General features: G+C 45.3%; 1 protein-coding gene across 1 annotated transcript in view; it reads left to right on the forward strand.

Moving 5' to 3' along the window:
* The first annotated feature begins 3,902 nt into the window (after nucleotides 1-3,902).
* Srsf4 (serine and arginine rich splicing factor 4) overlaps nucleotides 3,903-15,788 on the forward strand; it is a 28,268-nt gene continuing 16,382 nt past the window's right edge. Inside the window, exon 1 of the mRNA XM_052177571.1 lies at nucleotides 3,903-4,225. Within this exon, the coding sequence (XP_052033531.1) occupies nucleotides 4,119-4,225 (107 nt within the window). The 5' untranslated portion in view covers nucleotides 3,903-4,118. The remainder of the gene's footprint in view (nucleotides 4,226-15,788) is intronic.

Consider the following 15,788-nt stretch of genomic DNA (forward strand, 5'->3'; position numbering starts at 1 on the left):
AGGCTGCCGGGGTATATCTTAGAGACAAGAGTGGTTATCTCTAAACATGCATCAGGCCTTGGGTTCCATCCCAATAGCTGTTAAAAGGCTCACACAAAGAATCATCCTGCCCAGATGTTCCTAGTGCAGCTGTTGAGAGCACCTGCATTAAGCCCCAAGTGGAGCCATCATGACTGCTAAGCACAAAGCATGGTGCAGAGCTGCAGACACCTGGGGCTGGGCAAGGCTTGCTTGAGGTACAAGTTGACTGGCTGGCTGAAAAATACGTTGCTTCCATCTGAGCAAGAAGTCCAACTTTCAGATGTTTGCTTCGTGGTCACTTTGCTCAAAGCACAACTTGAGATTGTCTCCTTTGTCAGCTGAGCCTCTGGACCTTCAACTGAGATCCTTATTCCAGGAGAATTTATAGAGTGCCCACGGGTAGCAATGAAGGATATGCTAATGCTCATGTGGTTTAGCCTCATAAGAAACCATTACAGTGGTCAGGGCAAAGCTGTGAAGGACAGAGGCTCTGTCAAGGGAGGGTGCCTAAACACAGCATCCTTCAAATTCACAGAATCCCGAAGTCCACGTAGGGAAACGTTGGCAAGCAAAGCTAGCTAGTGTGAATTTGCATGTGAGAAAGGCCTTGGGAACCTGCTACCAGAAGAGGGAAGCTATTGCCTAGAGCTGCAGCTTGCACAGAGGTGGGAACAGGAGCAGGGGTCAGATCGCAGAGATCCTGTGGGTTAGAACCTGCCTGAGAACATGAGATTTCAAGGCAAGGGTGATAATCACAGGCTGGGGGCCAGGAGGAGTATGGTTGCACACCAGAGTGTACACAGGATCTAGCTACTCGGCCTGCTTCTGGGAGCATTTGTGCTCTTTAGAGGAAAGGACTGCTTCAGGGGCTGGGGCAGGTCGGCAGGTGCCTGCTGGGCAAACTGTGCTACCTCGTGCACCTGGGCTCAGGGTCAGCTTCACCCTCTTCCTGTGCCCTGGTCTGTCCTCTAGGTTGCCAGTGTTTTGAACCAAAGGTCCATGTGGACAAGTGAGAAAGCCTAAGAGGACAGGGAGGCAGTCCAGAGGCAACAGGAATTGAAGGCAGGATTTGGGGGGTGGGAGGTCACAAAGTTGGAGATTAGAGCAAGCAGCCACAGTAAGGGAGGCCCTGTCCATTTGCAGAGGGCAGAGCAAAGGAGGGGACACCTTGGGGAGAGCAGTGAGAGGGGCTGCACTGTGCCTTTGTAACTACTCAGGAAGGGAAGGCCAACAGCAGGACTCCAGACCAGAGAAGCAGAGTAGAGCTGGAGCCTTCATGTCCTGAACCACCCATTCTGTTAAAACCTGAAGCCTTTAGGTGTGCACATAGTGGGCTACAACCAATGTCCTTGATTGTCTCCCATGCAACAAGGTTGTCAGTGTTGGGTGCCAGTATCTTAAAACCTTGTTCAAATATAGCTGCTATGCAGTCTTTCTCTCCTCTTCTACCTTCCCACTGGTTTTCAGACAAGACTCTTGGAGTGTACACAGCCGTGTTCGACCTTGGCACGAATGACCCAGGTCAGAGGAGCCTAGGATATGCACACAGAGACCCCAGATGCCTAACTCAGAACCTCAGCCCCTTGCCTTAGTGTTCAACTGAGCCTGATCATGAGTGATGACACCAGGGATTGACCTGGATCCGAGCCAGGCTGCAGTAAAGGCTGGTGTGGCAGGCAGCGTTCTCAGTCAAGAGATCTGAGGGAACGACAGACAAGTGAGCAGAGGCGCAGGTTTTGGAAAGCTCTGGCAGCATTGAGGGACAACTGCAAGGACAGAAGCTAAAGATGAATAAAGGAAAAATTCCCAAGCTTCTGAACTTCGGAGAAGTAAATCCCCCACCATATCCCTACACAGCTAAATTCTGAAGATGAGTTAATGGGTACTAACACTTCAGAAGCTAGAGGGAAAACAGATAAAAAGAGACCTGACTCCCATGCCTCATCCACTCTACATAAAAGCAGGACATGCTGTGGAACTTGGGGGTTACCCTTCAGGCCCACTGAGTAAAACACACCCTTTGTAAATGGGGCCCTAGGTTCCCAAGATAAAAGACAAATTGCTATGGCCGCCTAAAACCAAAGCTGAAGCACACCTGCTGCCTCCTTTGGTTCTATCTCCATGGCCTCTTCTGGGAACATCCACCCCACAACTCCACAGCCTCTGGCACAATATTGATGAGTGTCTGTGTCCTCATGGGAAGACAGGCCCAGGAGGACAGTGCTTGTACAGACTTGTGTGTTCTAGTCATCATTCTCCTTTTGTCCTGAAGGGATTAGCAATAACCACAATGCACTGCACAGCACCTGCTGAAACATGTTCGCTCAGACCTGTACTTCCAGCATTTGGGGAAGGCAATCTCAGCTACGGAGCAAGTTCCAGTCCAGCCTGGACTATGTGTGACCCTACTTCCCAACAACATCAAAAGAAACATAAGACCTTAAAGTGAGAAAGCCTTTGAATTATAACATAAAATTGGGGAGGGGGGGTCTCAATTTATTTAGGCAAAACACAATTGTGCCGTAAAAGTCCCTGTTCACTGGATCACACTGTGAAAGAAGTATTTCCTTAGAGTTGTCTGTCAATGCATTCACATACATGCACACACAAGAAACAAAGCAATGCCAAAATTCAACACGCTGGTGAAATATCTGCAATTCATTTGGCAAGCTACTGATTTTCCTAGTCTATAGTGAGCTATAAATCAAGTAAAATGGGCAAAGAATAAAACACAAAGGAAAACACAGTGTCAGGGTGTGCATGCGATGTATGTGCAGGTGCCCTGAAGCTACAAGAGAGCAGGAAGGACAAGAAGAGAGGCTCCCTTTCTCAAGGTAATTGCAAACCAAATGGCCTGGTGGATACCTTTCTCTCTCTCTCTCTTTCTCTCTTCCTCTCTCTCTTGGTTTTGGTTTTTTGGATTTGATTTTCCCGAGACAGGGTTTCTCTGTATACCCCTGGCTGTCCTGGAACTCACTCTGTAGACCATGCTTTTAATCCCAGCACCCTGCGGGCAGAAACAGGCCCAGGACAGCCTGGGCGACAGAGCTATTTCTAGGATGGTCAGAGGTTTTGTTTTGTTGGATTTGTTTTTTTTTTTTTTTCGAGACAGGGTTTCTCTGTATAGCCCTGACTGACCTGGAACTCACTCTGTAGACCAGGCTGGCCTCGAACTCAGAAATCCGCCTGCCTCTGCCTTCCAGAGTGCTGGGATTACAGGCATGGGCCCGGCTTGTTTTGTTTTAAGATTTATTTTATTTATATGAGTACACTGTAGCTGTCTTCAGACACACCATATCCGATCCCATTACAGATGGTTGTGACCCACCATATGATTGCTGGGAATTAAAACTCAAAACCTCTGGAAGAGCTCTTAACCGCTGAGCCATCTCTCCAGCCCGATGGTCAGAGCTTTAAAGAGACCTTGTATTAAAAAAAAAAAAAGTTAAATCTGAGATATAACTCAGAGGTAGGACACTTGTTAACATCCGTGTAGTCCTGGGTTCGATCCACAACACCACAAAATAATACCGAACCAGCTATTTGAACACTTTTACATACCTACAATCGACATTGTCCAGACAACCCTGAAAGTACAAGGAAAAGTTCAAAGACCCGAGAGAAAAGAAAATGGACCCAAGGTCATGGATCCACTAACTTCCCATAGACGTCTACCAAAAACCACTCGGAAACCCAAAGACTCCCGAGCAAAGGACAAAGGCGGGAACACCCGTTCGGCGCGAACCCGCAGGGGCACTTCCGGGGGAAGTGCCGAGTCCACGGCGAGCTCGCGAGAAGACTTGCAGCAGCTGTCGCTCACCCGGCCAGGTCCCGCCCTGCGCCGGCGCGCCTCCGGGAAAGCCCCGCCCCCGATCCTGGCCAGGCGGGAAGCGGGCGCGCGCTCCCTCCCGTTCCTCTCCGTCCGGAGTGGGGGAGGGACGGCGCGGGCCGCGGGGGCGCGCGTTCTTGAGCTGCGTGCTCGCGTACGTTGCCGGGCTTCGGCTACGTCCGTCCCGCCGCCCGCCCGTTACCGCCGCCGCGCTTTCCCTTCGCCGGCCGCCGCCTGAGGGGGGCCGGGGCCAGCAGCTGCCGCCGGAATGCCGCGGGTGTACATCGGCCGCCTGAGCTACCAGGCCCGGGAGCGCGATGTGGAGCGCTTCTTTAAGGGCTACGGGAAGATCCTGGAGGTGGATCTGAAGAACGGGTGAGGAGGGCGGCGGAGGGGCCGGCCGGGGGACTGACAGGGCCGCGGCAATGGTTGGGAGGCCGCGGGGACGCGAGCGCGGCGCTCGCTGGGCGGTAAGCCGCTGCCGGCCTCCTCCGCTCCGCCATGGCGGCGGCGCCTCGGGGGCGCGGGTAGGCCCGGCTCCCACTGCGCCTGCGCGGGCGGGGGTGGTGGCGGGATAATGGGGACGGAGGCCGGGGTTAGGCCGGGGCTCCGCGCGCGGGAGAGGCCTGGGTTTCCGTCGCTGCACCACGGGTCCGAGGCCTGGTTTGTCTCCGAAGAGAGGCGGGCCTTTCCCGCTCTGGGGCTGCCGGGAGCAGATGAGGGTTCCGGCTCTCTTCTCCTGTTTCCCAGCCTGGCCGGCCAGAGGCTTTCCGGCGTATATTTCTGAGGACAGGAACTCTGGCTTTTTCGTGTGCCACACTTTGGGCGGGAGACTCTAGTTTTAATAGTGCAGTGACAGTTTCGAAAGTACTGTGTTGCCGCGCTCAAAGCCTTGCTCGCTCCCCTTACGAGAGTAAATTAGTCCTAGCTCGCTATCTTGGGGGAGTCCTTAGAGTTTTCACGTTGTGGTTTCGGCTCCCCAACTTGCCAGAAAATGATTGCTGTCGTAGGATTGGTTGAGTGGGTAGGGGCCATCCTGGCGAGGTCTGCGTCGGCTGCTGGTGCAAGTGGAGACACATCGCCAAACTGCCTACTTAACAGCTGCCCCGTACGGTCTGGGCTTGTATTTTCTAATCTGCTTTGGCGAAACAGGGCTAGCAGAGGCTACCAGGTTCGGGGGAAACGGGTGAGTTGTTAGGCCTAGAGATTATAAGCATCTTTTGCTTGGGAGCTGAGAAATATTAGGTAGGACATGAAAGGTACTAAGCACCCGAACGGCATCGGAAGCACTAAACTTTGGCTGTTAGAGGAACCGTTGGTTTTGCTGTGTTTGTCTCTTGCTTGCTTTTTTTTTTTTTTTAACTTTGCGTTTGGTCCGATGAGACCGGTAGTAACTGACATTTGAGAAGAAATATACCTTAGTATGAGTTACATATGAGTTACGTTCTCAAAACTCAGGATTTCGAATAATTGACAGAAGAATCTCCTTGCTGAGAACATGACTTCGATAAAATGTTTGTGAATTTTGGACTCGATTCACATAGACAGTTTCTCATTTTGTTTGGTGAACATAACAGTTCTTACAGAACATACCAGACGACATGAGAGGATTGGTTTTGTGATACTTATATGTGAGAAATTAAACTCTCCCCTTTCCCCTCCCTGCTGCTCATTGAAGTTGACAGAATAACTTTGTGGGGAAAACATGGGGTTTGGAAGACGGATAAGTCTTGAGTCAAACCTGGCTCCTCAATTTTTAAGTTTCTTTGAGTAAGTAAGGGGCTTAGTTTCTCTGAACCTGTTTTCTCATTCATAAGAAGGAAGGTCAGGTAGAAAAAGTATAAAATCTTTGCCGTTTGCTGTAATAGAGTCAGAGGAAGCATCAGCCCAGTAGTGTTTGGTAACAGTATATTTGGCGAGGTCTCTTTTCACAAGGCCTGGGTGAGAGTTGAAAAAGGTACTGATGACTTGATCAGGTTACTGATGCACCAACGGGATACCCACGACTGCACTACATGAATTGAGGAAGGAGACAGAACTGTTCCTGACTAATCTGTTGTGAATTGACATGCACTTTGAATCAAGGAATGCTTGTTCTCACTTAAAACTCAGACAACTAAAATGTAGAATAATTTACTAAAATTGATTTTCTTTTTTTATTATTTTTACTTTTATGTGCATTGATGTTTTGCTTGCATGTATGTCTGTGTGAGGGTGTCATCCCCTGGAACTGAAGTTGCAGACAGTTGAGAACTGCCATTGGTTGCTGGGAATTGAACCCAGGTCCTCTGGAAGAGCAGCCAGTGCTCTTAACCACTGAGCCATCTCTCCAGCCCAGAATAGATTTTTCTTAAAATGAGCTTTGAAGTATGGATTTAGTGGTGCTTGAAATGAAGAAAGAAATGTCCAGAAATACATTATGTTGGAATTGGTGAAGTGGTCCAGAAAAGACCAATTGTAACAGTCTAGCTGGGATCAAACCTTAAGGACCTAGAAATTTAACACCAGTCCAGACACAACTATCAAAGGTTTTACACTAGGGGACTGGAGAAATTGCTCTATTGTCAGAGGCGCTGGCTGGTTTCCCAGAGGACCTGGATTCAATTCTCAGCACCTATATGGGAGCTCACAACTGTTGCTCCATCCAGTCCTGGGGAATTTGACAGCTTCTGTCCTCGAGCACTAGGCAGGCATGTGGTAAACAGTTAAACATGCAGGCAAAACATCCATACACACAAAATAAATTTAAAAGAATAAAAATAAAGATAAATAGTAAAGATTTTTTAAAGGAGTTTTACACCAAATTTTAAATCAAGAATTCAAAGACTCTGAGGGAAGCATGAAACAACCAGGGAAATCTAAGAGGGCAGATACTCTCAGAACTTTAGCCATCTTTTAGGAACTTTTGATTCTTATTTTGCAAAATAATGGATGGTGTGCTTGCAATCCATCATAGATCAAGGTTGAAATAAGGAATAGAAAGTTATTTCTGGGTTTAAGACAGGTGTGACAGACACTAATTCCATGCAATACAACCTAGCATTATTCTGAAATCTTTGCGAAGTAAAATGACTTCTGGGAAGAAGATGATAGAGGTGCCCAGAGAGAAGACAGGATGATGGAGGTGCTGAGAGGCTGATAGGAAGCAGTAGAACAAAAGGAAAGTGTAGCTGTGGGGGGAGGGGTGCAGATTTCCTTACAGGGATGTGTCTTTGAACATCTCTGGATTGAAATTCTAGAACAGATTTAGATGAATGCAGCTTTAAAGAATTGCTAGAGTTCACAGCTGTTAAGGTGAGGTATCTTAGGTGTTGGCAGATGGGTTGGGGGTAGAGTTGAAAATTAATTAGGTAGCATACTTTATACTTATAGAATAAAGATGTAATGTCCAGGAAAGGATTTTGTGGCCTCTCTGGATCTAGGGGAGGCATACATATGAGCAGTTCACATTTCCTTGCCTGCTACCTATTACCCTGCCAGGCAACCTGCTTCTGTTTCAGACAACCTGGAAACAGATGGTTCTTCTGGGGACTACAAGTGACATGCAAAGTCTCCCTGGGGTCATATGGAGCATGCATAATTGCACTAGAGTCTTCTACAATTCCTGCCTGCCTGATAAGCCTCCTGGAGCCACTTTGAGCAAGAGTGGACCAGAGAGGATTCTGGGAGTTTGAAGGAGCCAAAACTACTAGTACCTTTCAGCTTTATGGTAACTTTTGTTGGCTTTGATCACATGTGGATTGTATCGATTTTCTTTTTTATTAATAAATCATTCGCTTGTGATATGTGGAAGTTTTTTTTTTTTTATGTACAACAATTTTCTCTCTTGCCACAAACATCTTGTAAGTTTCAGTCATAGATCTTTTCATTTTCTGAGTAAAACTTACTCTAATCTTAAGTGATTTACCTGATAGTTTTTGTCTTTGCCTTTGTTTAAAATTAAAGTGATATAGAGCAAGGGGGGGTGTTTTAAAAACACTTGGAGTGAGTTAGATCCCTATTGTTTCCCCATCCCTGTCTTACTTGCTGAGAGGAATCCCTGCTACCTCCAGAACCTACGCAGGCATTTTCTCCATGGCATTCTCAGGAGCTTGTTCGTTGGAGGGAGAGTGAAGGAGGTCTAGGTAAGCTAATATTCCAGGTTATGGATTTCTGGTGAGCTAATGGCAGGTAAATGCGGCACTGTTTAGTGATGACACAGGGGTCCCCACTTGCCAAAAGATTCTTTATAGGCTGCACCATAGTGGCTCCTAGCACTCAGGAGGCAGAGATATGGGGATCTGTGGCCAGCCTGGTCTACAGAGGAGATCCAGGACAGCCATGGCCACACAGAGAAACCCTGTCCTAATAAGCAAAACAAGCAAAAAGATTCGTTATTCATATTTTACTTTTTCTTCAAAGTGCAGTATTTTTCCCATTATGACAGTTTTCCCTGTTTAACTTTTTTCTAACATAAAGAAAGGAGGGTGAAAGGTCATCCAGAGATGACCCTGCCTACAATTGGGGCACAGAGTCTTACAGTGTAGGCCAAGCTTGCCTACACCAGATCCTCCACCTGTCTTTGCTTTCTGAGTGCTGGCCTTAAAGGTATGTGCTTCCCAGCTATATATACATACGTTCCTTGTTTCTCTTTCCTCTTTTTTCTCCCCTTTTCAACCAACTTGGAGTCAGGTGGCACATTATTGCCTGTTTGCCTAATGGTTTTATCTGTCTTTGTGAGTATTCTCTTAACTCCAGCAACCTCTCTTGTATGAGGAATTGTGTTGTTCTAGGGATCCAACCCAGGCTTTATGCATGGTTCTACTACTGAGCCCACCTCCTACCTCTACAGTCTGACTTTATAGTGCTTAAATAGGGAATGCTGCATATAAATTTTATTTAATTTATGCAATGAAAGCTAGGATAGAAGACATTTAGATAATTTTTGGTTTTCACTATTTTATACATATTGTAGCACTGGAAAATATCCAGTAAAACTTCTTGCATATTTTTAGGATTTGGGCATAAAAATAAATATGCATTCTTATGTTTTCTGGTAGCCCTTGATTTCCAAACCAGTAGATTGTGTGCTTTATATAATTTTATGTATATGGGTGTTTTCCTACATGTATGTCTGTACCACATGGGTGTCTGGTGCCAGAAGAAGCTGTCAGATCTCCTGCACAGTGTTATAGACAGTTGTGAACCACCTTGTCATTGCTGGAGATTGAACCTAGATCCTCCGGAAAAGTAGCCAGTGTTAGTAACCACTGAACCATTTCTCCAGCTCCATTACCTCCCTTATTTAAGGACTCTTGATTTCTGAATTTTCTACTAAACTTCATTATACTGTTTTTAAGCACTGGGGGGGGGGGTGTTCCATTTAGTTAGATGAATTGAGAACTTCACAAAGTAACTTTTGACTTGGACAGTATGTATAGCTTGTACGTAATTTAATGTAAAAACCAGAAAGGAGATGCCAAAAAATTTTAGAGGTACTATGATAATCCTATCATTTAGCAGGCTGAGTCAAAATGATTGTGTGTTCAAGGTCTGTCAGGACTACATCTTACAGCTAGACCCTATCTGGACTTCATATTGCAGCCTGTTTGGTTGCCAGGGCTAACCTCAAACCTATTATGTAGCCAAAGATGACCTTGACTTTTTGATATTCATACCTCTCCAGTGCTGGAGTTGTAGGATGTGATCCACCTTTTCCATTTTATGCATTGCTAGGATTAACCCAGAGTTTCTTGTATGCCAAGCAGTTGAGGTACAGCCCATGTGTTGGGTGTCACTTTCTCTGTTTTGGCTTATATGATTTGTTGTTGTTGTTGTTGTGAAATCTTCATTGTTGGTTGTCTAAATTCCTTATCTAGCTGAGTTGTACTTTGCCTAGCCATTCCCCCTAGGTTGCCCCTAATACTAGCTGTTATAAATAGCCCTGTATTAGATGTCATGCATGAAAACCTTTCTGGCATTGTGTCTTAAGACACATTTCATGGAGCACAATTCATTAGTCCCACAGGAAATAAGCACACAAAGTTCTCAGTGCATGGTGGTATGCACTTTTAATCCCAACAGACAGAACAAAACAAATCTTTGTGGGTTCCAGGCCAGCTAGGACCACATAGTGAGACCCTGTCTCAAAAGCAGAAATAGCCATACCAGTTACAAGAAAGGCAGCGATGGCTGAGAATGCATGTGTCATGGCTACCCTGCTGGTATTGAGCCATGGTACTATTTAACATCTTTGCTGCTTGAAATGATACTTGGAACCAGGAGTTGAAGGCCAATCTGGGCAATGTAATGAATGTCAAAGAAAGAAAGGATGAGGGAGGGAGGGGGAGGATGGGAGGGAGGGAAAAAAATAAATCCTGACTAAAAAAAATCAACCAAGCTAGCCAGGTATAGTGGCTTTTTCTTGTCGTACTTTCTTGTAGCACTTGGGAGGTGGAAGCACAGAATCAGGAATACAACAAAGTCATCTTTGGCTACTCAAAGTTTGAGGATGGCCCGGATCACGTGAGACCTTGTCTTTAAAAAAAGGAAAGGAAAAGACAGGACCTTGAATGAAGTAATATTCTGTCATTGTTTTAATAGTTGTTTAACTATTACAAATGCAATCCATTTTATTATGTTACTTTTTCCCAAAGCATGGGAAATTTAAACTCTTCTGAGAAATCAATACTAAGAAACAAGACTATAAATTATATCTAAATATTTCTAACATAAATTACCCTGGCTCAAGTTCTTTCCTCTTGGGTGCTAAACCCTGGTTTGTGTCATGAATAAACATTACATGTAATTATTTAGTCAAGACATTTTAAAACTTCTTTGTTTAGTGACTTGTTCTTCCTTTTCTCTTTGAGATGAGCCACACGAGGTGCCTTTTCTTAAAACACAGAGTGTTGACTGGATAATATATGTGGTTTGGGTTCATGGAGATGTGAGGTGCTTCTAGGTAATTTTACACAGATGATTGTATTTTGCATTCTCAAAAGGAAAATGCTTCACATATCTGAGAAAATATTGGGAGTGGTACTAGTGTGTGAGCTAACACTGAACTCTAAAAACTAGAAAATATTAACAGCTTCATTGTATTTTTTTTAATCCATTTATGAGGGTGGTGGCACGCTATGGCACGTGTGGAAATCACAGGAAAATTTGCTGGAGTCAGTTCTCTCCTTCTACCTTGTGGTTTCCCAGGATTCACCTCAGGTTGTCAGGCTTGATTGACCTTTAGTCATTGTCCTGTCTAACCAGCTGTATAGTTTCTATTTCGACTAACTATATCAAAGCACTATAAACAGGTGGTATCCCTGATTGGTGCTAATATGAAAATGGAGGCATGTGGTTGACAGGCCAAGATTACAGGATGAATTTTTGAAAGCTCTGGAAACTGCGGATTATTTTCATTCACATGCCAGCCATAGCATTGCAGTGACAGGCTTTTCTCCTGTTGCTCCTTTCCTGCCTACAGGCGTAATCTGGGTTCCTTGGCCTGTTCTCCCTGTAGTCTTTTCTAGAGGCTTCTAATAGACTGATAAGCCTCTAGTGATATAGGTTGTATGTGCTTTTTATAAGGCTGGCCTTGGTAGAGAATGGATGGGGAGTGGTTAACTCTCAGGCTGTCATGGCTACCTGGAGTGGGATGTGACAGCTTGTCATCCCTGCAGCCTCTCATCTTAGAACATCCTTCAAGTAAGGCCTGGATTGTGCTCTGGATTTACTTAGCCATATTCTTTTTTTTGTTTTGTTTTTTGTTTGTTTGTTTTGTTTTTTAGTTTTTTTAGAGACAGGGTTTCTCTGTGTAGCCCTGGCTGTCCTGGAACTCACTCTGTAGACCAGGCTGGCTTCGAACTCAGAAATCCGCCTGCCTCTGCCTCCCAAATGCTGGGATTACAGGCGTGCGCCACCACCGCCCAGCCGCATAGCCATATTCTAAGGCAATCCCCTGGATAACTTTTCTGAGCTGAGGCGAAAGTCCCAGGCTAGAGGTGATAGCCAAAGACAACAGCTAGTGCCAGAAGAGACTCCAAGACCTAGAGAGAGGAGGGGCACTGAGGGAGCTTTGAAAGCAACCTGGCAAGGTAGGCAAGACTCAGGGCATGTATCATGTGGTGCAGTGAGGCAGTAGAGCTAAAAGAACTTGACATTTTTGTAAAAATAATGAAATGGCCAGTTGGGGGAAATCTATCTCCAAGAAATAGCATGCCATTGGCATCTTTAACAAAGTTGAGGTGGAAAAGAATAGACTAGATTGCTACCCAGGGCAGCTAAGAGGCTCATGTGAACAGCCAAGGTGGCCCGAGAGGCATGAGGTTTATTAAGCTTGTTAACGCCTGACAACCTGCTCCCTGTGTTGTTTAGAGCCAATTTTGTGTGGCTTTCTTGTGGATTTGGGTAGCACTCTTTGTTGAGTATATACTTGTTTTGATGAGTGGGTATAATGGACTTGGCAATGCATGTTATTTTGTGTCTCAAGAGATGTGTTCTGAATTAGTAATAATGAATACTGTATACTTATTTTTAGTTTGTGTTTGAGCTTTGTAAACTTTAGTGTAAGACTTTTAAGAGACAAAATTGAAAGAGACATAGGTGTAATTGTGAACCCCAACTACCTCAAACTTCTTTAAGGAAAGCAACTTTTTTTACTTTAAAATAACCATTTAGTTATGGCAGGGAGGTTATAATTAGTATAGTTTGATCCTCAAACTAAATAGTTTTGTGTTATTTTCTAGGTATCCTGTTCCTAGACTAAGAATATGGTAAGAGCTCAGGGAAGCAGCTTAGCGGACTTAGCTTTGTAACAATGTTGTTTCAAGATCCTGTGTGGACTTGCGTTTAATCCTGGTACTCAGGAGGTAGAGGCAGGTGACTCTCTACACTCAGGGACAGCCTGGTGGTCTGCAGAGTTCCCAGGGCAGCCAAGGCTACACAGCTCTAGGGCCGTGCACCACTGAACCATACCACCACCAGCCTGCTGAGTTTATAAACCCTTTGGGGTGATGGAAGTGACTTGGCAGACAAGCTGTCGGAACAGTTACAACACTTTAAAAATCTACTTCTTCTGGAGTAAGTTTTACTTTTTATAATGATTGTTCGTGTTTTCTCACCCCAGTGTGTGAATATTCCTTTAGAGCTGTTCTGGTATCTGCAGTGTGGTTTAAGACTCTCTGCTTGGGTTGAGGATTTAACTCGGTGGAGTGCTTGTCTGAGGCCCTTGCTTCAGTCTCCATTGAGTCTTGAATTTAGCTATGTATTGTTAGATTTTTTTTCTCCAATTAGATGATTTACTTCATGTAAATTTACTTCATTTTTCATTGCTGTGACTGAATTCCTGAGTAAATGAACCTAAAAGAAGAAAGACTTACTTTGACCTTTTCTTGATTCCAGTCCGTGCTCAGCTGGTGCCTTGGCTGTGGAGCTTTGTTAAGGAGAATGTCTTGTCAACTAGAACCTGTGGTAGCGCAGACTGCCCACCTTATGATGACCAAAAGACAGAGAAACGACAAATGACCTGTCTGTCCCCCAGATACACACTCATTATGTTCTCCAACTAGGCCACGCTCACATAAGTTTCTGGTACTTCCTAATAATTCCATCACATTATGTGCTTATTAGTAGATTGATCCATTGATGAGATCAGAGCCCTTGAACTGTTGAAATTTTTATAGTTATTTTTGTTTCCACTAGTAGCTTAGTAGAAAATAAACATTTGCAACTTATTAGTATTCACACACTCCAGTTGCAGAATCTGTCGGTGTCTCCGCCTTTACTGTGTTCACAGTAGTGGTCAGAACGTGGGCATTTGTCCTCCTTATGCCTGCGCTCCTGGAGCCCCTGTTTCTCCAGCCTCTCTTATTAAAGACTACTTTCCATTGGGTTTGGGAGGTGGCAGAGTCTTATGGGGTGCAGGTTGTAAGTTAGGATCCGAGTTTGAAGAAACTCAGAATCTTGAGTAGCCTTGGCCAGAGACCCAGCAACAACTCCAAGTCTTAATTCTCTATCTAGGAGCTGGCAATAGACCTCAGAGTTGGGAAGGCTGAGTGAAGCAATGAGTGCTTCCTATAATGCTTGACAAATAGCAATACAGAAAAATAGGAGTTGGTTATTATTACAGAGGAGCTTGAAGAAAGAGTCCTAGTGGGGTGGAGTTGCTTGGAATTAGTCAAGATAAATCAGGTCTTAGATCTGTGTCATCCATTGCTACTGAAGCCTTTGCATTTGGAAGTCTGTAAACCTAGTATTTGACTTCTGGCCCTTTTTATCCTCTCTTAATATTCACTTATAAATATAAAATATTTTGGTCCCAGTCACCATTCCTTTGCAAACTAATTAAATGTATCCTTAAGTATTCTCTTTGATAACCAGTCACATCGACACAACTAGCTCCAAGTAGCTTTATCCTGATCTAATTTTTGCTGAGCCTCAGAAGCAAAGACAGACTACAGGGGTTGATGCGGGACCTCTAGAATGGAGATTGCACAGAATAATCTTATTTTTCCTCTATTCTTCTAGTCTGTTATGTTCTGAACCCACACATGTTTTCGGAAGGACCAGATGGCTGACACTGGCTAATGGGAACCAAAAGACGAGTGAAAGTAACCGGGTTGTCTCATGCCCCCGCTTAGAGTGCTTCACCCTACCCTGAGACCAGTGTCCTTTTTCTCTGGAGACTTCACCCTGCTGTATCAAAAAACTGCTACCACCTGGCTTATCTGAGGTTAGATTATGGTTAAGTCAAGCAGCAGTGCTTATTAAATAGAAAAGGTTCTATTTGGGACTGTGGGAGAACAGGAGAAGCCATCTGCCTTTCATAGGCTTTGGGATCTGTGGCTTAAAGTAAAGCTGGAATTCAAGAGTCCTGAGCCTGGGTTCATTTTCTGCCCCACCACATAGAAACTCCCTGACTGGAAACAAGCTGCCTGGCTTCTCCAAGCCTTAGATATCTGTTTATGAATGAGAAGAATAATTCACTCTTCGCATTTGTTATGAGTAACAATTGAACTATTATAGATAATAAAAATATTTCTTTACTGTAAGCCAAGTGCTGTGCTAAATAACCAACAGGTGCTAGCTTTTGTTATGTGAAAGCCCTGGTGATGAAGTGGCAAGATTAGAACAGATGAAAGAAGCAAGGCTTTGCCTTGTAAGACAGAAAACTGAGGGGAGGGCCAGAGAGGTGGCTGGAGGAGCTTCAGGCATGCAAGGTGCCAAGGCCTCCTGAAGGAGGAGCTTCTCAGCCAGAAACAAGGAGGGCCGAAGGAGTCAGCTTGTGTAGTCAAGGTGTGTGGAAGGACAAAGATATGAGGAGGCATAGACGTCTCAGCAACAGAGTAAGTTAGCTGCTGGCTTTTCCCACCACAGTGTAGAGACAAGTTGCCTGAGTGAAAATAGCTGTAGTCTGGGATACAGTCCCAAGGGCCAGGACAGTGAGAAAACGATTGGACTTGGCAGTAGACATAGTGAGTGGATAGATAACCAGAGGAGAGCAGTCAAGATGATTGCGAGGTTGTTGGGAGTGAATCAAGTGATCAGGGGTTCTGGAAGAGAGAAATCATGAGGTAGGTTTTCTTCTTTGAAGGTGGGGAAAGATCAAGTGCAGACTGAGCTGTGGCCAACCGTTTGCAGACCAGGAATCCACACTAGCTCTAAGCAGAGAGCTCTTGGTGTGCGGGAACTGCCAGTTTGCCGACGTGAAAGAGCCCCAGGCTGGGTAATGGTGAGCCCTGAAGTCGCACCCCAGCTCTGCCACTGAGTGAGCACGGGTAAGTCTTCCACCTTCTCTGGGTGGCCTTGATGGCCCTCCCTCCTCTGAGACTAAGGAAAAAGGGAGGGCAGAAAGCCCAGAGCAGCCTCCTTCCTGTCTCAGAATAGGAAAGGATCTCAGGAACCTGCTTCTGGAGCAGCCGCTCACCACTGTGGGTTGTAAACTCCCTCAGTCACTGCGGAA

The sequence above is a fragment of the Apodemus sylvaticus genome, chromosome 3, assembly GCF_947179515.1.
Source record: "Apodemus sylvaticus chromosome 3, mApoSyl1.1, whole genome shotgun sequence".
Classification (NCBI taxonomy): Eukaryota; Metazoa; Chordata; class Mammalia; order Rodentia; family Muridae; genus Apodemus; species Apodemus sylvaticus.